At 44.2% G+C, this 20867-nt stretch overlaps 4 protein-coding genes across 5 annotated transcripts in view; 3 read left to right on the top strand and 1 right to left on the bottom strand.

Moving 5' to 3' along the window:
* The window catches only part of epha6 (eph receptor A6), a 114003-nt gene extending 106033 nt beyond the window's left edge, over positions 1-7970 (top strand). The window contains exons 12-17 of the mRNA XM_037488578.2: positions 1088-1149; positions 1638-1847; positions 2548-2697; positions 4633-4826; positions 5176-5325; positions 5677-7970. Coding sequence (XP_037344475.2) covers positions 1088-1149; positions 1638-1847; positions 2548-2697; positions 4633-4826; positions 5176-5325; positions 5677-5791 — 881 coding nt within the window. The 3' untranslated portion in view covers positions 5792-7970. The remainder of the gene's footprint in view (positions 1-1087; positions 1150-1637; positions 1848-2547; positions 2698-4632; positions 4827-5175; positions 5326-5676) is intronic.
* A 576-nt stretch (positions 7971-8546) lies between these two features.
* On the top strand, positions 8547-10758 carry LOC119229005 (ADP-ribosylation factor-like protein 6). Its single transcript, XM_037489079.2, has 7 exons — positions 8547-8807; positions 8979-9029; positions 9137-9198; positions 9325-9393; positions 9479-9573; positions 10053-10182; positions 10647-10758. Exons 1-7 carry the CDS (start codon positions 8685-8687, stop codon positions 10756-10758), a joined length of 642 nt encoding a protein of 213 aa, XP_037344976.2. The 5' UTR covers positions 8547-8684.
* Positions 10759-11684: 926 nt separating this feature from the next.
* On the bottom strand, positions 11685-15948 carry LOC119228834 (F-box only protein 47-like). The gene is made up of 11 exons (XM_037488782.2): positions 15822-15948; positions 15391-15615; positions 14989-15150; positions 14775-14851; positions 14508-14582; positions 14142-14250; positions 13694-13867; positions 13333-13482; positions 13094-13236; positions 12604-12763; positions 11685-11963 (listed from the first exon to the last, which is right to left on the bottom strand). Exons 2-11 carry the CDS (start codon positions 15593-15595, stop codon positions 11863-11865), a joined length of 1356 nt encoding a protein of 451 aa, XP_037344679.2. The 5' UTR covers positions 15596-15615; positions 15822-15948; the 3' UTR covers positions 11685-11862.
* A 699-nt stretch (positions 15949-16647) lies between these two features.
* On the top strand, positions 16648-20572 carry LOC119229283 (claudin-14-like). 2 transcript variants are annotated; one of them, XM_037489524.2, is made up of 4 exons: positions 16648-16826; positions 17194-17379; positions 18549-18810; positions 19015-20572. In XM_037489524.2, exons 3-4 carry the CDS (start codon positions 18577-18579, stop codon positions 19519-19521), a joined length of 741 nt encoding a protein of 246 aa, XP_037345421.1. In that variant the 5' UTR covers positions 16648-16826; positions 17194-17379; positions 18549-18576; the 3' UTR covers positions 19522-20572. The 2 variants fall into 2 exon arrangements, with proteins under 2 accessions (XP_037345421.1, XP_037345420.1); XM_037489523.2 differs by lacking the exon at positions 16648-16826 and having other exon boundaries at positions 17132-17379.
* The last annotated feature ends 295 nt before the right edge of the window (positions 20573-20867 follow it).

A 20867-nucleotide genomic window follows, 5' to 3' on the forward strand; every position in this document is an offset into this window, starting at 1 on the left:
GAACAATGATTGTAAATCTTAATTTTCAAACAGTCCTGGTTAAGCTGGTATAATATTTAAGGAGCTGATCAGTTGAGGTTTTTTGGTATTCTATCACAGCAATTAGCACTCCCACGTAATACAGTCATCCTATTAGACTCTCAGCTTCAACGCTGTACATTTTGAGACCTTTCACTGTGTCATTTTTCACATTTTCCCGCGTGAGGAAAAGAGCTGTCTTGAACCTGGAGTGCGGCATCGTGGTTGTTACTTCACTTCGGGAAGCCTTTGATTTCTCTTTTCAAGCAGCTCAGAATGTTTCACAGCTCACCGTGCGGCACACAGGCCCAGGACAACCGGTGTGAACCGGTCAATCAGCACCGCCGCAGGGGGAAAGTCAATAACATTTTGAAAGGAGAAACTAACATGTTTCATGTCATGCATGAAGTGAATACGGGAATACATCATGTTTAAAGGGTCGGAAGGCCTTTATGAATTGAACGTCTTGACTCTATGTATCAATCAACCGCTGACTGCCTGCGTGATTTCCCAGCCCTGTTTTTGCCTCAGACTGACAGTTACACACACATACACACACACACACAGTATGATTTTGTCAGTGTTTACCGGAGCCCAATATGCCACTAATGAAGATTATCTTGTGCTTCGTCAGGGGATCATTTGGGACCAGCGTCCCTTGACTAATAGTTTGATGACCTTTGTTAATAAACGATCATGCTGTCCAGTTTTTGTTGCCATGTGAAATCTGTATGCACAGGTGTTGGTGGATAGATGCAATAACATCATATCAGATTTATTCAGCACGGTCATTATTGCAGTTAATTTGCAGTGTAATCTATGAATGGTTCATCACAGCACCTTTGATCAAAGTATATTAACCTTCATATTTGCTATTAGAAAATCTAATCGCAGACAAAGAGCCAGCCACTAGTTTATTGGGCCAATGGAAGCGGCTCGGGGCTGAATTCATTCCTTCTGTCTTTTGTCCTCCCCGGGACACACTCTCCTGAGCAAAATAAATCCATAACAGCAAATAAAAAAATCGTTGGACAAATAAGTAGCTTGTTGTGTTTTTGTGTGTTCGCAGGCCGGCCCGTGATGATTGTGGTGGAGTACGTGGAAAACGGATCACTGGACTCATTTCTGAGGGTGAGTGTTGAGACTGTTTTTGTCTGCTTTCAGCCTCAGGTGGGACCTCTGTGAGAAAAATACACAACAAAAAAAAGCTAATATAAATATAGCTTTTGAAAAAAAACCATCACAATAGTTCTGAAGGTCTTTGTCTCAGTCTGTTGAAGCAAAACTACCTTGTGTGTTTTTGCCGCTGGGGGGATGGCAAGATTACCCTCCATAAATTAAGGTTATTGCTCACAGCTGCAAACGCACAGTAGAATATTTGTGAAAACTTTATGAAAAACATTCATTTTGCCGCTCAAGAAGCTGGAATGGGGACACGTTGTTCTGCCAATAAAGTGCCAGGATCCCTCTAAACAAACCATTTGTGCTCCTCTGCAAAACCCACCCAAGTGTTTCCAAACAGAATAAAAATGTTTGCTACATACACAACACTAACCTCCCGTTCTCCCTTTTGGATCCGTGTCCTCTTTACCCCGACTCTCCCCCCCCCCCCCCGTCAGCAACATGACAGTCACTTCACCGTCATCCAGCTGGTCGGCATGCTGCGCGGCATCGCCTCGGGCATGAAGTATCTGTCCGACATGGGCTACGTCCACCGAGACCTGGCGGCCCGCAACATCCTGGTCAACAGCAACCTGGTGTGCAAAGTGTCCGACTTCGGCCTGTCCCGGGTGCTGGAGGACGACCCGGAGGCCGCCTACACCACCACGGTACGCACCTGACGCAGCCCTGTAAGACCAAGCAGCTGCTCCTCATTCCTTACGGGACGATGAGCAAACCGGAGGTGACACCCCGTAGAACAGGCTCAGGGACGAGGGACATAATCTCTTATTGGCTCTTAATAGCTTAACTGAATGGAAACCGTCAACCCGGATGGATGGAGACATTTTATTTTTTTAACCCCAGGAAAGAAGGCCGTTCGTACTGGAGTTTTGTGTTGTAGGGAATGAAAAGGTCAGGTGTCACGTAGGATTTTACATCATCAGTTCACGTGTCAGATTGTCTCAAGTCCACTTCTCCGCGTAGTGATGAACTGAAACACTTTTAAGGGGGTTGGAAGGCAGTCATGTTAAAAATGCAATATTTGGAGAAAAAAATCTAGTCAAATCAAATCTAGCTGTAGAGTACCAACAATAACTGTTGTCCTCCTTCTGGCAGCAGTTTTGCATTTAGTCTTTAAAGTATGTTCATCCCTTCTGCCACTTACAAGTCTAGTTGGTGTGAAAGTCATCTGAAAATGGGTTCTGGCATTGATAAACGCACACAAATATTGGTGAAGTTTCAGAGTTCAGAATGGAGGAGCACTTGGACAGCAGGCTGCGCACGCCTTAACAGATCATTTCTTCAGTCACAACTAAACACAAAAGTATCAGTACCAGTGTTCACGTCACTGTGTCTGTGTGTGAACAGGGAGGCAAGATCCCCATCCGATGGACCGCTCCGGAGGCCATCTCATACAGGAAGTTCTCCTCGGCCAGCGACGCCTGGAGCTATGGCATCGTCATGTGGGAAGTGATGTCATATGGGGAGCGGCCATACTGGGAAATGTCCAATCAGGATGTGAGTATTACTGGTAGCCGCAGCAACGCCTGTTTGCTTGTATTTGTGTCACGTGAGAAGCGGGAAAATGTTCTTTAGTGTTACATAACGGACGATAAAACGATAAACTACAATTGCGTGATTACCTCATCACCTCCTCGTCACTCTCCCCCCCCTCACTCAAAAAATCTCTCGAGTCTCACTGACTTCACCCACCTGGTGTGTAGGTGTTATGTACGGTGTGCTGCATAGTCAAGACACCTCGAGTCAGATTTGATTTTAAACCTGTCCTCCATGGTAGGTAGTTGCTCTCTTATCTACAGTTGAGTGACACTGCTGCAGAGCAAACCCATAGAGTGTATTTTGAACACGACATTGTGAACTATTCATTTTAAGTGAATTTCCCTGAGGCGTCTGAGGGAGCATTCCCTTGGATGGAGGAGACTCGTCGATGCTGCTTCCACAAATATTCTCGTCACAATCCCGGCTCTCTCACCTCTAGCACTACAGCGTCCCTCAATATTGACTTCTCGATTCAAGCCCTGCTCCACCGAGTAAATTCCGACTTTATTTTCCATTATGTCTGTTAAAATCGCTGCCCTTTAACCCGCTCCCTGACTTTTTCCCTACCATGAAAAGCCTACCCCTGGGAGAAAGGAGGGGAGGAACAGATACGCTGGTGAGATTCACCACAAGGATGAAAAAAGCTGAGCGGGCGAGAAAATAGGGGGAAAAAAGCGTTGAAGGTCAGAGGGTCAGAGGACTTTGGGCTGATAGAGGGGGAGTTTAAAGCTGTGGATTCAGTGCGGCGGAGCGACCCGCTGATCCCTGGGCCCTGGTCATGGATTGGAGGGGCCACGGCGGAAGCAGATCCATCCCTCTCTCCGCTGAGTGTGAAAGCTCCTCCGTAATCCCTTAAAACCCCTCACACACACACATCCACTAAGGTCCCAGGGTTTGGGGCGGATTTTTGGGGTGTTTGGGAATTGCTTAGAAGTGCTTTCCAAAGCAAAAGGCCAGCCAAGCCGCAAAAACCAGCCGCGGCTCCCTACAAAGACACACGGATCTCTACTTTCCCGTAGACTCGCAGATATGACGTGGAGATCAGTAAACGCACGCTATCAGGTCAGATAAAGAAGGGATTTATGTTTGGATGCCGTACGTGTTGGAATCGATTGTCAGTACAGATTACGTCCCGGGCACATTGCTGACAGTTTAAGCTCAAACTTGTCTGGGAATTAAACATACAAGGGGGGAGAGGAGGTTACGGGAAGTAACAGAAGCTTACACACAACATTAAAGACAAAGATACTTGCTGTTTTGACCTGAAGGATCAAGTAGGTAATCTGGCTTTTTCTCTGAAGACTTACAGTTGGACAGTTATTGTTAGTGGATTTTAAAGCAGATGTAAAAATATATTTCTTATAAAAACGATAATGAACGAACGATCAAATGACAGTACATAGAATTTTAGACCCACATTCATTAAACGACAACAAAAAAGACTTCAAATGAATTGCTGATTGGTTAAGAGTAAACTCAACATCAAACTCAACAACTATCAGAGAGATTGCCATAAAAAAAAAATGTTTGAAAGTTTAAATATTTAAAGAGTAGTTCTTCTATTATTTTAGTAGGTTGGCTTATTAGTAGGTTGGTATTTAGTAGGTTGGCTTATTAGCACTATACATTTTTGTAAATTAAACTTTACATCCTTAAACAAATGTATAACGCCAAACAATGCTCCATATAATTCAGAAGATAAAATGTCTATGTCTGGCCTGCTACAGTCTGCAAGATCAAATACAAATCACAATCTCAAGTCTCCATCTAAAGCTCCCATGCACCAAATAGATGAATTTTCAAGTTAATTGAATTCTAACACAGCAGCCCTTTTTTTCCACATTTAGACTTAATTCTTTGAAGTCATTTCTTCGCATTCAACTGTCTCTCCAGGTGATTCTCTCAATTGAAGAAGGATACCGGCTCCCTGCACCAATGGGATGCCCCGTGGCCCTCCACCAGCTGATGCTGCACTGCTGGCAGAAGGAGAGGAGTCATCGGCCCAAATTCACTGATGTCGTTTCCTTCTTGGATAAACTGATCCGTAACCCCAGCAGCCTGTTGCCACTGGTGGAGGACATTCAGAGGTACGGTATTGAAGGCTTCATCACAGTGCCTTAAGAAAACAAATCCCAGTAAGTTCATTTCAGTAGAGGTGACCAGCATCTCTGAACTGTTAACAGAGTTATTTGAGTTGCATTGAACAGGGAGCTATGATGGGTCATATCTTCTGAATCCAGCCACAAAGGGACGGTGACATGGCTGGTGAAGGATGCTTATAAAAAGCTCCTACTCCGACACATTAAAGTAAAAACCAAGTGTGTGTCAGTCTGAGAACTGTAAACCAATGAGGTCGGTGGTCCACCTCTGAGATGCTTTAGAAATACTGGCAGGACCTGACATCATCCTCTTTTTCTTTCTTTTTTTTGGCATCAGTCTTCCAGAATCTCCAGGGGAGGAGATGGACTACCCAATGTTCATCTCCATCGGCGACTGGCTGGACGCCATTAAGATGAGTCAATACAAGAGCAATTTCATGGCAGCTGGCTACAACACATTGGATTCTGTTGCAAGGATGAGTATCGAGTGAGTAGCACAGCCAAAATACAGCTATTATTGAATTGCCTGGAACCAAATTGGACTGTCTTTGTTGTGCGAGTTGGGCTTCAGAGGGACCAATATAGTCATGTTCAGTCTGCTTATTACGAGGAATACTATTGAAACTGTGCATTTTGTGGCCCTATGCGGGAGCTTTAAAAGCCAAATTTTCACACAATCCCATCAATAATTAATTGCTCTTTTTTTGATTGGTTGATTGAGCCCTGTGGTTGTAGTATAAACATATTTTTTATCACAATGACCAAAACTTCCAAAGTGCCCACAAGTAAGACTTAAAGCGTGTCGTGTGTTTTTCCTCTGTTTCCCCTCTCGGCCTAGAGATGTGAGGCGCATAGGGGTGGAGCTGATCGGCCACCAGAGGCGGATCTCCAGCAGCGTGCAGACCCTCCGCCTTCAGCTGCTGCACGAACAGGAGAAGGGTTTCCATGTATGAGGACGCCCCGTGACACAACCTGGGCCGGACAGATGGATGGACCAGAGGGAAGTGAAGTCTAGACCGCTTGGGCAGACAGTTCACGGCCCGTGCCTGAAGTCTTAAACCCCCCCCCCCTCCCCTTCCCCTTCCCACCCACCCACCTCCCCCCCCCCCCCGTCGTGCAGAGGAGGAGGTCACCGGACAGACCACCACGCAGCAGACTGAGCCCTGGTCTCCCTCACGTCCAGCAGTAACAGGCGCTTTCCTGCTCTACACCCAGTGGAACTGGCCTGATAGACTTCAAAGACTGGCCCCGGCCTTCTCCTGGGGGAATGTAATGCCTTGTTGCAGCAGCAGTCATTTGTGTGGAGCAACAATATCTAGATGTAGATTTTCAAACGTAATCTACTGAATCTTTTGACCTTTTTTTTATTCCGTTTTTTTGTTGCTCCGAGTTACGTGCTCATTTAGCTGCTATTGGTTGTGCAAACAAAAAGTATTTGGAAAACGTATTCTTGATATCTTTTATTTTGGCGTTTAGTCATTTATATCATGATTGGTATAATTTGCATTGCTTTAGTTTAACCAGAGTATCTGGTGTGCTAATACTTGAAGAAAGAAGTGAGAAGCAAGTGACGGAGATTTCTTGAATGTTTAAAAGTGTATAGACAATTAATCAATAATTATTATCATAACCTTAATATCTATATATGTGCAGTCCTGTATGTGAAAGCCCTAGTAAATCTGGATCTTATTCAAGATGTTTTATTTATTTAAGATTTTTATCCAAATCAGCAATACAGTATTATGCAGTCACCTCGGTATCTCAGAGAGAAATGAAGAATGTGCAATGGCAGAACTGTTGATGACTCGTAAACATGAGGGTTCACACCTCACCATCCACCTTTGTTGTCACATGCTGAACTTATGGAACTGGATCTGTTGCCTTCAGACGAACAACCATACAAGTCCATTCCGACGTGCTAACGGTCGCGTGATGAGCCCGATCCATTTTTTTGGATTGTGTAATGCATTGCCTGAGAGTACACAATCTCCACCGTCTTAAAATATGAATGTTCACAGAGCTTAGATAGGAGGCGTTTGAAACGTACCACCGACTTATGCGGTTCTTCAAAATGAGCCCACGTGCTTTCATGTACATCCATTGTTTCCTTTGTTTGTTTTTTTGCTTGCACACGTGCACTAATTCAACGCACCTCTGGGGGTTAACTGCTCCAGGTGTGTTCTTACGTTGTGTAAAGGTTGTGGCGTTCGAATCGGTGTACATAGACGTAGTTGGGAAGTGAAAACCGTTGGATCTGCGGTAGGTGATGTCGAGTTGTGAAACGTTTGCCATTCAAAATCGAGAAGAAAAAAAAAGTTCCTCATTGGTTTAGTGAGTGGTGAATAGGCAGTACTGCAGGACGTAGTTAGTTAGTTGAGTTTGGTGAATAGCAGAAGAAGCCCACGAGCTGGCGGGTTAAAGTTCGTGCGATCGGGGGGCAAAGCTCTCCAGCAGAGACAGTGAGCGACTTTTAGGACGCCAGAGAGAGAATGAACACAAACAGCAGCATCACAACTCGCCACGTGTCATTCTAACCCATCAACAGCGACACACACACACACACACACACACAGAGCACACACAGAATGCCTTACAGTCTGTTAAACACTTTAGAGCGGTTCATGCGTTTCGTTGCCGTGTTACAGGACCTAGTCATTAGTTTGAGTTGTACTTCCTATTCGAGATTCGAGACAGCTAGCCGCCCTGCTACAGCCGTGGGTTTCCTTACAAACGGGGGGGGTGGAGGGGGGGCTCGATGATTAATGTCAAAGGCAAACCGGACCCAGAGATCCGTGCACAGTTATGCATCGAGGCCTGCAGCAATAGGAAGAGGGTGCCGGCGGACATCCTAACACACACACACACACACACACAGATTATCACGCACACGCTCACGTCCACCCCCCCCCCCCCCCCCCCCCCTCTACAGAATAAGGAGAATATCAGATGCTGTTTGTTTAGCATGTTCTACTGCTGAGCAATGTTAGAACGTTCTTTTGTACAAAGTACAAGTATACTTATAATTCTTGTATTTTATTTTTTTATAATTTCCAAAGAGATGTTGTAGATCTTGCACACTGTAAGAGGCAGTTACAGCGAATATTTATTTGCAAATAAAGATAAACAGTTCTGGTGGTTGACTGCTCATTTCATTTTGTTGCCATTTTAACAAAAAAACAGCATTGATCTAAAGGAATAGATGATCTATGTCATTAATGTAGTGAATGAAGGAGAAAGCTTTTACACAGAGTTAACCCCATTGATTTATACAGTGTTTAATGTGCATCGTTACACCACGTCTTTAACCTGGTGGCTTCCATGAAGTCGTGCACAGATATTATCACCATGAGATGGAGCTGTCGGACCACTGGACCACTGACCAGCTCCAGAACCAACAGGAAGCGCAAGTTGAATTCCAACAAGTACTATGTAAAGGATAAATAATACACTTAATGTATTTGATGTATTTTCTTTTCAGTTGGCTTCATCCTTTCATCCATTACGAGGCATATGAGGTCTGACACAACAGGTCAAATTAAGCCAATGTTAGACTGATAAATAAAAATGCAGGAGGATGGAGGGCCCGGAAAGCTCCGCGCTCCACCATCAGGTCACCTGTTGGTCCAAAGAGCTTAATTCGTCTTAATAGGATTACCCACAAGCTGGGACGCCCCGGACGGGGACACTATTCAAAGCAGGTGCTGGGAACAGTCTAAACACGGCTGTCTTCATCCCTGTTGTTGTTTCATATTCAGTATATTTGATCTACTGTACTCCGGCTCTCTATGGGGTGACGCGTTAAAAAAAAAAAGATCCAATGGTATAGCATCTGAGCATCGAGTCTAAATGGGGCTGCTGGATAAACTGTCGGGCTGGCTCGGCCTGAGGAAGAAAGAGGTCAACGTTCTGTGTTTGGGACTCGACAACAGCGGGAAAACGACCATCATCAACCAACTCAAACCCTCCTCTGTAAGTACACAAAGGTGGCACTCAATATGAGAGTGAACTCTTACCATATGAGGGGGGGCAAACGTTTTATTCGTTTTTTCGAAAAACCCAAAATGTATTAAATAAATATTCATGCGGCCTGTCAAAATCTCCTTAATTTAACCGAGTCGTTTACTGATGGCTTGTTTTCAGCATTTGAATCATTTAGGCCCATTGTCACCCGAATGGAAACATGTTAGTCAGGTAAATTCCATACCGTACCTTCCTTATAATATTTCCTTGTTGACATACTTTTGCCGTTACTTGTCTGTTTTTGTGTGTTGGTGCGCATGTGTGCGGGTTGAACGCAGACACCAGCACAGGAAATAGTCCCGACCATTGGCTTCAACATTGAAAAGTTCAAGAGTTCAAGGTAGAGTTTTACACACCACACAGTCATGCATATTTATTACTTTTTGACAAATGTACAGACATGTATTTTAATATAATGGCTAACAATAAAGTTCGATATCACTTTTCTCTCTCTCTCTCTCTGCAGCCTCTCTTTTACAGTCTTTGATATGTCCGGCCAGAGCAGATACAGAAACCTGTGGGAGCATTACTACAAGTATGAGACGCAGCATCCCGTCACTCATCGAATATTAAAAGTACTCTTGAACTCTTCAACTTCTTCTTCTTCTTCTCCCCCTCAGAGAAAGTCACGCCATCATCTTTGTCATTGACAGCGGTGACAAACTGAGGATGGTTGTTGCCAAAGAGGAATTAGATACTCTTCTCAACCACGAAGGTGCGTAAGTCCTCGCCAGAGTGTTTTTACTCCTCTCGCGTGTATGAAGACACATTTTGGAAAATCATTGACTCAAATGTACCGTCTGAGGCCTCCATAAACGCTTGTGTCACTGCTATCATCCATGCTTCGAGATTGTAAAATTACAAACATTAAACACAATGCAGTTTGAGTGTACATGTGTAACTGCGTCGTGGCATTCTCTCAATCTGGCAGTTTAAAAGCAGCGCGTGTCTTCGTTCCATTGAGAGACTCTATAAATAAATGTCACTGTCCAGTTGTCACTTTTGATTGAAACCTGCTAGTTGTAGTCTTCCGTTAGAGCACATGGTCTAATGTCTTACAACATTACAACGTAAGATGTGTGTATCTCAAACGATAAGTTGTCTGCTGGTACTCATTATCATGTAAATTAAAAACATTGATTTTCATCTTCCTCTTTGCCGATCTATCTCCTTCATGTCTGATTTATAATCCAGATATCCGCAACAGAAAGATGCCTGTGCTGTTCTTTGCTAACAAGATGGATCTACGGGACGCCGTGTCTTCTGTCAAGGTCTCCCAGATGTTGTCTTTAGAGAACATCAAAGACAAACCCTGGCACATCTGGTAAAGTATCTGTTCTTTTCTTTACAGGCCGCACACTGTCAGTCCAACATTTAGCTCATTGTCTCTTCTGCCACAGAGGGCACACTGATACTAGTGTTAGGTAATGTTGGATTAAAACTGAGCCGGGCTTTGTTCCTTCCCCATCCGCAACATTTTGTGCTTCCAGTGATGCAGCTTAAAGTCAGAGACAATAAAGTGACCATATTTATTCACTCCAATACGTGCCTGTTTGTCCTTTTCCTCGGATCGGGTTGACCATTGTTAGCAGGTGCCGCTAAGTTATTTGACAGTCTGGTTAGTTTATAGACATGTGTTTACCACCCCGTTTACTCATTAGACAGATGGGAGGCGGGCGGATTAAGAGCAGGACAGCTTTAAAGAGCCAGGATCCAAGAAAAGTCATAAGAAAGTGAACACGTGCCAGAAGGAGATTAACTTCTCGACATCTCGTGTGTTTCTTTCAGTGCGAGTGATGCTATCAAAGGAGAGGGCCTGCAGGAGGGGCTGGACTGGCTACAAGGTAAAGTCTGCTCAGTAACTTGGATTAAAACCACAAACCGGGCCACAAGAAAATAAAAGCTGTGTTGAATTGGCTCAGATTGACATGTCGTTGTGTCAGGTGCTGCCTGTATTAAGACATGTCTTCTTTCATACCCATAGAACAAATTGCACAGTAAGTACCATCTTGTAAAGTCACTGTGGTGGTAGGTTGTCTCTCAGTATTTCTCTGGATGGGATTTAATTCAAATAACTATTAATTCATAAACAAATAGTTTAATGTTGATATGGCTCAACTAGAGAAATAAATCCCATCCGGATGTATATATGGTCCGTGCTGTAGTGTTCAGTTGTTTGTGAGCTCCACTTTTCCAATTTGAACATCTATATTATCAAATCAAATCATAATTTTACATTTCTAATTCTGTCACATTTTTCTCTTTTTCTCCCTCCTGCCAGATCACATCAAAACAATGAACAAGTGAACGATTGAAATGCCTGTGACCGTTGACACGAGGTGGACGTGGTAACTGGATCCATCCCACCACTTTGGAGTTATTCATCACTTGATGTTTTAGGCCTTAAACGTCTATGTCAATGTAGTCTAGTGCTTCCTGTGCAAGTTTTTTTTAAACAACAAAGTCCTTTTGATATTGTAATTGATGTATGATTACTCTGTAATGTGAATATTTTAAGTGCCCAATTATTGTTAGTTCCATATGTAAAAAATCCTTATTGATCCATAATGTTGTTTCTGTATAAAGGAACATTCCAACATTTGTATTTTCATTGCATTATCTACTGAACATTTTTTTATGTGGTCAGTGCTGAATATTGTGCTTGCTGCAGGGCTGAGTTTGTGCTACATTTCTCAACTCAAACTCAACATATTGTTATTGAAAATACAAATTTAATAAATTATGCAAAAACAATCATATCACAACTATATGTACAACAATGTGAATAAATAATAAATGTTTTCTGTTAGTTAAAACATACATACAAAGATCTGTAGAAATTTAAAATGTGTATAAATAACCAAATTGTTTACAGAATGTTCAAGTCTCACTGAACTGTTGTTGTAAAGGCCGCTCACTTTCTCTTTTGTTCACATCTTCAGTTAAGCCCCTCATTATTGGCCCTCGTTTCTCTCCTGACTCTTCCTCCTTGTGTCCCTCTGTCCTATTTGAGGAACATGTGGAGGAATTTAGTGTGGAAGCGAGCGCTGGAGTCCAGGAGGAAGCACAGGGTCTGGAAAGTCTCCCTGTCCTGAAGAGGGTTCCCTGAAAACACACAGTGATGATTAATCACTGTTTATATTGATCATAATGTGAACCAGGGGCACGGCGGAGGTATCCAAAAAGGAGTAGCAAGAAAAAAAACTATGTGATCACAACATAATTACCAAGAAGTAAAATTATTTGTCTAGATTAAAAGCCAATATATAAAACATCTAAACACTCCCAGTTTGAGCAAATACTGCAAGTAGACCCAAAACATGATGAGGAATTTCTCTTGGGCTGAAACTGCTCTTAGAGGCGCTTGAAACAAGTGAAAGTTATGTTTTAAATATGTTCACATTAAGAGAGAGTTAAATTATGTAATGGACACACTGCTCTGGGTGTGTTATTGCCCATCGCTATTGGGGAAGATAAAATTGATACAAAAGTACATAGTGGGATGTAAACAAAGAATAATAAGGTGCCAAAAATTGAAAATAAAAAGACACAAAAGCAATTTTTTAAAGACAAATAAGGAGTTTACAGTAAATTCCTTCCGTGTGAGCTGTCACACAGACACCCATCAACACACAGCATTTCTCGAATCAAGTAACATTTACGTTTTTTCAGAATGTGCTTTAACTAACACACACAAAAAGTTTGAAAATGTTAATTTGCATTCCAGGAAGCTGCTCCACCTCACCCGTCACTGACAGCTCAAAAACCTCCCTGGTGACCTCTGAAAACATGCTCTCCAGTTGTTGGATGAAGCAGAATCTTTCGGGAGCCGTGCTGAAGACCTTGCAGATCTGCTGCACCATTTTCACCGCCCAGGTCATGTGATAGCCATCCTTCTCACACACCTGAGGACGAGGCCGTGCAAAACAGAAAGCTGAACCAACATGCCTTTTCACAGGACAAATGATGTTGAAGCAGATAATAGTGGCGGGATAACCAATCATATTTAGCAGAATGGACAGCACAAGTGACTGTAATGGCCAAAAGACGGGGGATGGGTTTTGTCTGACCATGTCTCTGTTCTCTGCCTCGTGCATGCTGGGTCAGGCTGTTTCCCCGTGACCATGCACAGGAATAAGGAGACGCCGGACAAAACTTGATTTTAAATTAAAAGATCACAATAAACCAAAAGCCAATTCCCTCAAACTTATAAAAAAAAGAACCATTATTCTCACCAGTATGATGTACACGATCAGTCTGGAGACTTCAAGAAGTCGCCCATTGACAGCCTTGCTGGCCAGGACGGTGTAGCAGAGACTGCTGCCGCACAGCACCAGCAGACGAGCCACATTCTCCACATGCCATGGCCGAGGAATGACTGGAGCCGAGGAGGAGGAGAATCTCTTATCACAGGGGGGCGGTCGGTAACAGTGATATGTTTTTTTTTTTGTGACATGAAAGATTATGAGGATACCAATGAGCTCCTCAAAGATTGCCAGCAGGGAATTGGTGGTATTGCCTTTGACTTCTAGTTTGCCGTACAGCAGGAGGACGGCCCTGGCCATGTCCCACAGAGCGCTGTGAGGCAGCCCCCTTTCCACCAGATCCTGCCAGCCAAAGGTGCCTGCGTGGAGGAGATCACCTTAATAACGTGTGTCCTGCTATACCACATCACTAAGGGGGAGAACACAGACAACAAGGCGGACTTACTGTGGGCGAGAAGGATTCCGGTCTGATCCCGTTTTCAGAGTGACAGTGTGTACCAATGCAGAACCCAATAATCCGCCCAATAGATGTGTCCCCCTGAAGTCTAAGCCAACACGCACCACGCTTACCCTCAGGCATCAGAGGTCCATAGAGGATGAACAGCAAGTTGGCCTGGCTGACCATGGGCCAAGGCCTCAGGAGCTGCATCAGCCAGAACTGACACTCTGGCTGGTTGGGCCACGGGTCCAACAGAACATGGCGGCAGAATAGACGGAGCTGCAGCTTTTGGTACCAGCTGACTCCTGAAGAAAGACCAAGGAATAAAGAAATGCGTTTTAGAATCATGCCATGTAAGACTTTCACAAGGCTCAAGAAGAAAAGGTTTAGAATCAGTTCTACTACACACACTGCGACTGCACTAGTGTTCACCTGGATTGCTTGAGTTGTTTATTTATAAAAATTGGAAAGAGCTAATGATCACATAAAACAATTCACGCAGTAATTGTAGTAGAAAAAAGAAGCCTGCTCCTTATACTAAACTCGGCATTGCTTTCACTTCCAGGTGAAGACACATACCTAGTTTTTCAGTGATGACTGCCTCTGTTTTTTGCAGAAGATTTGTGAGGTCACTAAGGAAGTTGAACACTCGGCGGCACTCCAGCTCATCCCAACCTGCGATCAGTGTCTGTCAAGTATTCAACAAACGACACCATCTAATTTTCAGAGACGGAAAAGAGTCAAATGTTCCTGCCAAATTATTTTCAGTCACTTGGGAGGTATCACAAAAGTGAAACTTGATAAGGAGCTAAAGATTTTTCCCATATACATAATATTCTGTGTTGGGTTTATTCACCCATAGCTTTACGTGTTTCGGCATCCGATCTAATAATAAGCCAGCTTCAGTTTATTACACAACTGTTAATCTTTATATGAGGCCTCCACCTGGAGGAAGACTCCGTAGCTGGAGAAGCCAATGCAGTCAGGTGTGAAACAGTGCTCCAACAGGAAGCAGGGAATCTGAAAGAGATCAGTGGGACACTTTTATTCATTTGGCCTTATTATTAGCCCAGGCTATGATCTAGATAATATAATATCGTGTTTGAGCTACAACAATGAAATGTATGTATGGGAAGCATTCTAAAGGTAGTGAGACAAATTAAACATAATTGTAAACCAATTGGCTTGTATTCTCCTTTCTACTGCTCTTACCTGGGAAAACTGGCTAAATATGAACTTTAACCTGTCTTTTGTTGGTAGCAACAAGGTACATCTCTTGAACAACACACCTGGATATTAAACACAAAGCATATTATCAAATTCTCTTCCTTGACACAACCGTCAAGTACGATCAACAGGTTGTTAATAATACATTTTACCACGTACAGAAAATAAAGCATTCAGCTAAACGTGCACAGCCACATACCCAGGTCTCTGTAGTGTTCAATGATGGACTTCTTTTGAAGGCAAGTAGAGTGATGAAAGCTTTGAATGACTGTTTTTTTCTTCCAGGCCAGGCTTGAGATGTAGTCCAAAATGAACCGATTGATTTCCTTGGACACCATGCTGAACACACTGATCTCCAGCACTGACAAAAAAAAAACACAGAAAACTTGTCAAAATGAGGCCTATGAGTACATGCAGAATGTAATTGATTAATATTTGGCACAGACATCTGTGGTGACAAACACACAGAAAAGCACCAGACCAGAATCGGTGGTAGTTCTTTTGCCTTTATTATCCTAAAGACATTTATTTCAGATACAAAAAAGGACTGAGTTCTGAATATAAACTCACGTCGTTACGAGGATGTTACGGGTCCACCTACCGGACAGGTTATCAAGGATCAGGTCGAACACCTCTGACGGGAGCCGATGGAAGAAGCATTCGCCCGGCAGACCCGCCCGCTGGCTGCGGGTCACCATGGTCCGGGTCACCGTGGTCCTGGTCGGGCGCGGCCGACGTTGGGTCCTCTTGTGGGACTGGTGTGTCAGCGTGTACTTCCCAACATTTCTGGAGGATCTCCTCACCATGACGTGCACCGCAGGATACACTGCGTTAGACAAGATAAGGCACGGTTGACTCGGAAGTTAAAATAAAATAACAAGCTAACCTCGCGTTAGCTAAAAAGAAATTGCAATGCTAATGCTAGCACTGTATAGCTAGCACAGGGATACCGAAGAGGTTTCATTAACATTCAATGTGACTTGGACATTTAATAAAAAAGGAATAAAAGTTAAATTTGATGTATATTCTTACCGGAACTATTAACTACTAAGGACGTCGATAGGCAGCAAACGTCACCTGGGTTAGTGAATCAAATGGATGCTAGCTAGCTAGCTAACGCTACGGCGGCGCGAAATAAATAACTTTGATGACATGCGACGCCGGCGAATGAGGACGTTTCTCCCGCGTTGGGGCTTTACGGAAAGACATTAAGACGCATTCAGTGAAGTATCCATAAGTAACGTTTACCAAAGAAAAGCCATCCGCAGTGGCGTTCATTGAGAAGCCCCTGTGAATTAGTTATAAAGTGGCCTAGGTGGCACAAATGTCACCTCTTAATATAGATTCGTAACTCTATGCTATGTAACGTTATTTTGTGCAAGTTTAATGTTATTTTCAACTTGCACACGTGTATATAAAAAATACATGTATTTATTTATTGTTGCTTTACTGCATAGCCAATAATCCTACATGCCTTACACTACATCAATACACGTTTCATCAGTTGATTTTGGCTGAATAATTGAATGAATTTCACTCACTGGGATGGTAAAAAAAGAATAAGTCTGTGGTTACCTGCTATAATGACCAACACCTTTGTGGGAGGGAAAGGCATTTATGCTACTGAATGTCGCCTATATCCACACACTTACAAAAAGGTGTGTGCAGTATGAAAAATAGTCTGGCTTTTCAGACCTCTGAAGACGTGAAAACACAAAAAAAGACAAAGCCCCGTATTACACACACTATTAGAGTTGTGTGTTACCCTCCAGCACTGAGCACAACAGACTGGCTATGCTCAGCGGCTAATCACGGGATTATTCTGCTTGACTAAGACTATTAAGTGTTCCACATTCAAATGGCGTCTCCCACAGGCAGACCTCGGAGAGGATCATCCCTTCTCTACGGAGCCCTCACAGAGAGCTGAATACTAGGTGAGGGTACCAGGGGAGGAGCACAGAGGGGGAGAGCTGCAGAGGAGGAAGATGGACCTCGGAGGAACCCGGAGATAACGGAAAATACCTCACCTTGGCTTCAGTATGTACCACGCACGCAAAAACACACACACAGTACCAGCTGTCTACGGCTTGCTTTCAATGCCTTGAATTCCTTATGATTGAACACTGATAGTAGTAGATGTTACTTTAATAGTTAGTGCAGCGATTATTTTTTTTATTGTCCGTTATCCGATCAGCAGATGTAGAGCTCCATAGAGCTCAATCATCGAGGCCAAAAAACAGCACAACCAGTGCGGACAATATCTCTTCTGTCTTTTCTCTGCTTGGAAACATCGCTCGGTCTCCCCCCCCTCCCCCCCCCCGGGTCCAAGCGTTTATCTAAAGCAACAAGCCATCACTGGGACCGTCTCATGTCATCTCTAACGCGACGCCACCGATGCTCACAGAGATAAAGACCACGTCGACGATATCCAACACTGACCAGTGACAACCCTGCGGCACAGCCACAAATACCCCCTGACTTCTGAGGCAGCAGTAGAGACAGAAAGGAGCTGGTTCGGTGTGCCATCAGGAGATGCAGCATCTAGACACCTGTGACCATGGCGCTGTAGTCCTTTTGTGACCTTTTGTCGGTGAGTAGCCAAATGTGCAGTGCTTTTAGTTAACGGTGAAATGTGATACGGTATATGAATATCGCTTTCTGCCTCGCTCTTGGGTGAAGGGGTTCGCCGGGTAAACCGACAATAAAATGGTTTCCACAGCCTTGTCTTTGTTCCCATTGTTCTTCAGTTATGTCTTCAGTGTAGTCCATCATTAAGTGAACACAATGAGGCTTGTATCTCTAGTTTAAAGAGGCCCCCGACAGTGAACAATAATCAGCCTTTGTTTTCTGAGGAAGTCAAACATTCTTGTTTCATTCTTGCGAGGGCAACAGCACATTTTGCATTTAAGTGGAAATTGTTGCTCAGGTCATTTTATTATGGTTGAAGGAACAGTGAAGGAACAGAAGTAAATGCTTAACTACTAATTAGTTTCTTACCCATAGTTTCCCAGGAAGTTGTGCAATTTGAGTTGTCACGTGTGAATTCATGAATGTTGAACCCGGTGAGAGATGAACTTGTTGATCAGTTATGACCAATCACTACGACCCCTTTATTGTCATAGTTTTGGGCTCAAAGTCCTGCCATCCAGACATTTCGTCTCACTCTCAAACACCCTCCAGAGCTGTGAAAAATGCCCAAAGTTAGTGGTTCATAACAGTACTCTCAGCTTGGGTGGTTCCTGTAAATGTTTAATTTCCTCCCCCCCCCCCCCTCTCTCTCTCCCTCTCCGAGGGGTGGCGGGGAGCTTAACAAATAGACGGCTGTGGTTCGCCCTCCGGAGGAGAGCGTTGAACGGGTGGAGCTGAACGCCGCTCTCATTAGTTACAGATGCAGTCACCTGCCACTCACCAGAGACGGATGCCAGGGAGTTTCCACAGCTTTTTCTGCCCGCACCTCGGAGAAACCTGAGGAAAGGCTCAGACTCTGTGACTGGATGTAAGCTCTGTGGGATTTACTTTACAGCTGGGGACCATGCAGATAACAGGAGGAGCGCTGCCTCCTCTTCAGCCTGCGGGACTGAAGTTTTGGCGACATCTTGTTTCTCCTTGATGATTTCTCCCCCCCCCTCCCCCCTTTAATTTTTCTGTGGATCCGACCGATATTCATGGGCCTTGTTGGTGGCATTTAGAGACATCCGATGGCTCCCATTAAATGTGTCCTGCGTGCTCATGAAAGTGTGACTTTGTTGTGCTTCGCAGTGTGAACACCTATCCCAGCGAGCACACCATGGCCAGCACGGCGGTTCAACTCCTCGGCTTCTTCCTGGGCCTGTTGGGCTTCGTTGGTACTGTTGTCGCCACCCTGCTCCCCCACTGGCGCTGCACAGCCTACGTGGGCTCCAACATCATCACATCCACCGCCTACATGAAAGGCCTGTGGATGGAGTGTGTGTGGCACAGCACCGGCATTTACCAATGTGAGGTGTACAGGTCTCTACTGGCACTGCCACGCGACCTGCAGGTACGACACAGTCACCATTCAAGCGGTGCTCCGTGTTGAAGCAGTGATAATACCTTATCTTGTCAGTTGTTTTAAAGCCAAAATGCCCAACAAAAGGGAAGATTTGCTGCTTTTCTATGTTTCATATCATTATAAACTTTGGGCTTTACCCTAATCGCTTTGAATCCCCATGTTGAAGCGCTCGTCTTTTCTCCTCCCCCGCAGGCTGCCCGGGCGCTCATGGTGCTCTCCTGCGTGACCTCGGTCCTGGCATCTCTGGTGTCTGTGATCGGGATGAAGTGTACCCGCTTCGCCTGCGACCCCTTGGTCAAGTCGTCGCTGGTGCTCAGCGGGGGGATCGGTTTCCTCTGCGCCGGCATGCTCTGCCTGGTCACCGTGTCCTGGACCACCAACGATGTCATCTTGGATTTCTACGACCCCTTCCTTCCCAGCGGGATGAAGTACGAGATCGGCCTGGCCGTGTACCTCGGCTACGCCTCGGCCTGCGTCAGTCTGAGCGGAGGGATGGTGCTGTGCTGGAGCAGCGGCAGCGGCAGGTCAAGGAGGCGGCGCCACGTGCAGAGGAATCAACCATTATCACCCCCCCCTGCCTTCAACCACATCTACCCTCCCGCTCCGCCCTACAAGCCCCCCGAGGCCCTGAAGGACAACCGGCCTCTCTCGCTCTGCTCCCTTTCCAGCAACGGCTATAGGCTCAACAACTACGTCTAAGAGCGCCTGCAAACCCTGTGAGACCGCTAAGAGTGCAAAAAGACACTAAAAGGAGCGTTAACGAGTCTTTCTAAGCTGAGCTTATGAGCCTGACCTAACTTACTGTGTGTGTGTGTGTGTGTGTGTGTGTGTGTGTGTGTGTGTGTGTGTGTGTGTGTGTGTGTGTGTGTGTGTGTGTGTGTGTGTGTGTGTGTGTGTGTGTGTGTGTGTGTGTGTGCGCGTGTGTGTGTGTATGAGAGAAAACTGAGAGCTTAAAGCTGTTGTGTAACCAAAGGAACAGAAGGTCACAATATGTTACTGCAAATAAACAGAGGAGACACTACATGAATATAGAAATCGTTAAAGGCTCAGCTATTGTTCTCTCACTCGCTAGAGGATTAGGTTGCTTACTTTCTAGTAGCGATTCCCTTTTACTGATATTACGTTTAAATATAATTGTTCTTTGGAAACTAGATGGATGAGGTTTTATGTCAGTATTTAATATTTTCAAGCCTAAAACTATTACAATTTCTGTAGCAACAGGGGGGTATTTTATAAGATTCTCTTTTTGTTGTTTTTTTATAAGCTGATACGGTCGATATTCTGTAAAAGTAAGAGAAACACGGCTGTAATGAATTACGTTGATGGACCTGGGATAACGGCAGAAACCCTGCTCAAGGTATGAGCACGAAAACAACTTCTCCGGTCCGGTAACATTTGGACTGTAAAGCTGAAGAAAGACACTGGGTGGCGACAAAGGTCTTTTGAGTATTCAGCCTGAAGACTTCGGTTTTTTTCATTCACTTTTTATTGCACAATGCTGTGCTATTGTCTAGATACCAGCACTTTTTATGAATGCATCTAACACAGAGTCTGCGTACCTAAGTCAAAAATGGGAAGAATCATTTTGTGTAACTTGCGGTGGATGAATGTGACTCCTGTGGGGCTTTCTAGGATGCTCGCTTTGTTTAAAAAGCCTCCAATTAGAGCTGCCCCTGTGTCACACAACCACAAAGACGCTCAATTAAAGGACCTGTCACAAGTCCAGCAAGACACTTCTTTTATTGCCAAATGTCACAGTTGTCAGCATCCACATATTCTACAATTTACACAAATATACATTTTAGTTTGTCGTTGCAACACACTTTAAAGCATGACTCTAAAAATAATTAAAGGATTGGCATATGAGAGTCAAGTTACGTGTTCCATTATTTGAATACTCAGCTTATAATAAAAAGGGGTTTTAGTCTCTTAAAATCCAAATGATTTTGTCCTGATGCATTCAAGTCCGTATTTGGAGACATAAAAGACTTCAAATGTAATAAAAGTGAAGATAATGTTTTGATATTGATGTAAGGATACAAAGA

Source organism: Pungitius pungitius, chromosome 10 (assembly GCF_949316345.1).
Source record: "Pungitius pungitius chromosome 10, fPunPun2.1, whole genome shotgun sequence".
NCBI classification, from domain to species: domain Eukaryota; kingdom Metazoa; phylum Chordata; class Actinopteri; order Perciformes; family Gasterosteidae; genus Pungitius; species Pungitius pungitius.

Excerpts from the sequence above, each read along its gene's own strand:
- LOC119229005 (XM_037489079.2), top strand. The coding sequence starts at position 8,685 with ATGGGGCTGCTGGATAAACTGTCGGGCTGGCTCGGCCTGAGGAAGAAA. Across the intron at positions 9,394-9,478 it reads CTGTGGGAGCATTACTACAA|AGAAAGTCACGCCATCATCT; the intron begins GTATGAGACGCA and ends TCTCCCCCTCAG. Across the intron at positions 9,574-10,052 it reads TACTCTTCTCAACCACGAAG|ATATCCGCAACAGAAAGATG; the intron begins GTGCGTAAGTCC and ends TTTATAATCCAG.
- LOC119228834 (XM_037488782.2), bottom strand. The coding sequence starts at position 15,595 with ATGGTGAGGAGATCCTCCAGAAATGTTGGGAAGTACACGCTGACACAC. Across the intron at positions 14,251-14,507 it reads GCTACGGAGTCTTCCTCCAG|ACACTGATCGCAGGTTGGGA; the intron begins GTGGAGGCCTCA and ends AATACTTGACAG. Across the intron at positions 11,964-12,603 it reads TTTTGAGCTGTCAGTGACGG|GGAACCCTCTTCAGGACAGG; the intron begins GTGAGGTGGAGC and ends GTGTGTTTTCAG.
- LOC119229283 (XM_037489524.2), top strand. The coding sequence starts at position 18,577 with ATGGCCAGCACGGCGGTTCAACTCCTCGGCTTCTTCCTGGGCCTGTTG. Across the intron at positions 18,811-19,014 it reads CACTGCCACGCGACCTGCAG|GCTGCCCGGGCGCTCATGGT; the intron begins GTACGACACAGT and ends CCTCCCCCGCAG.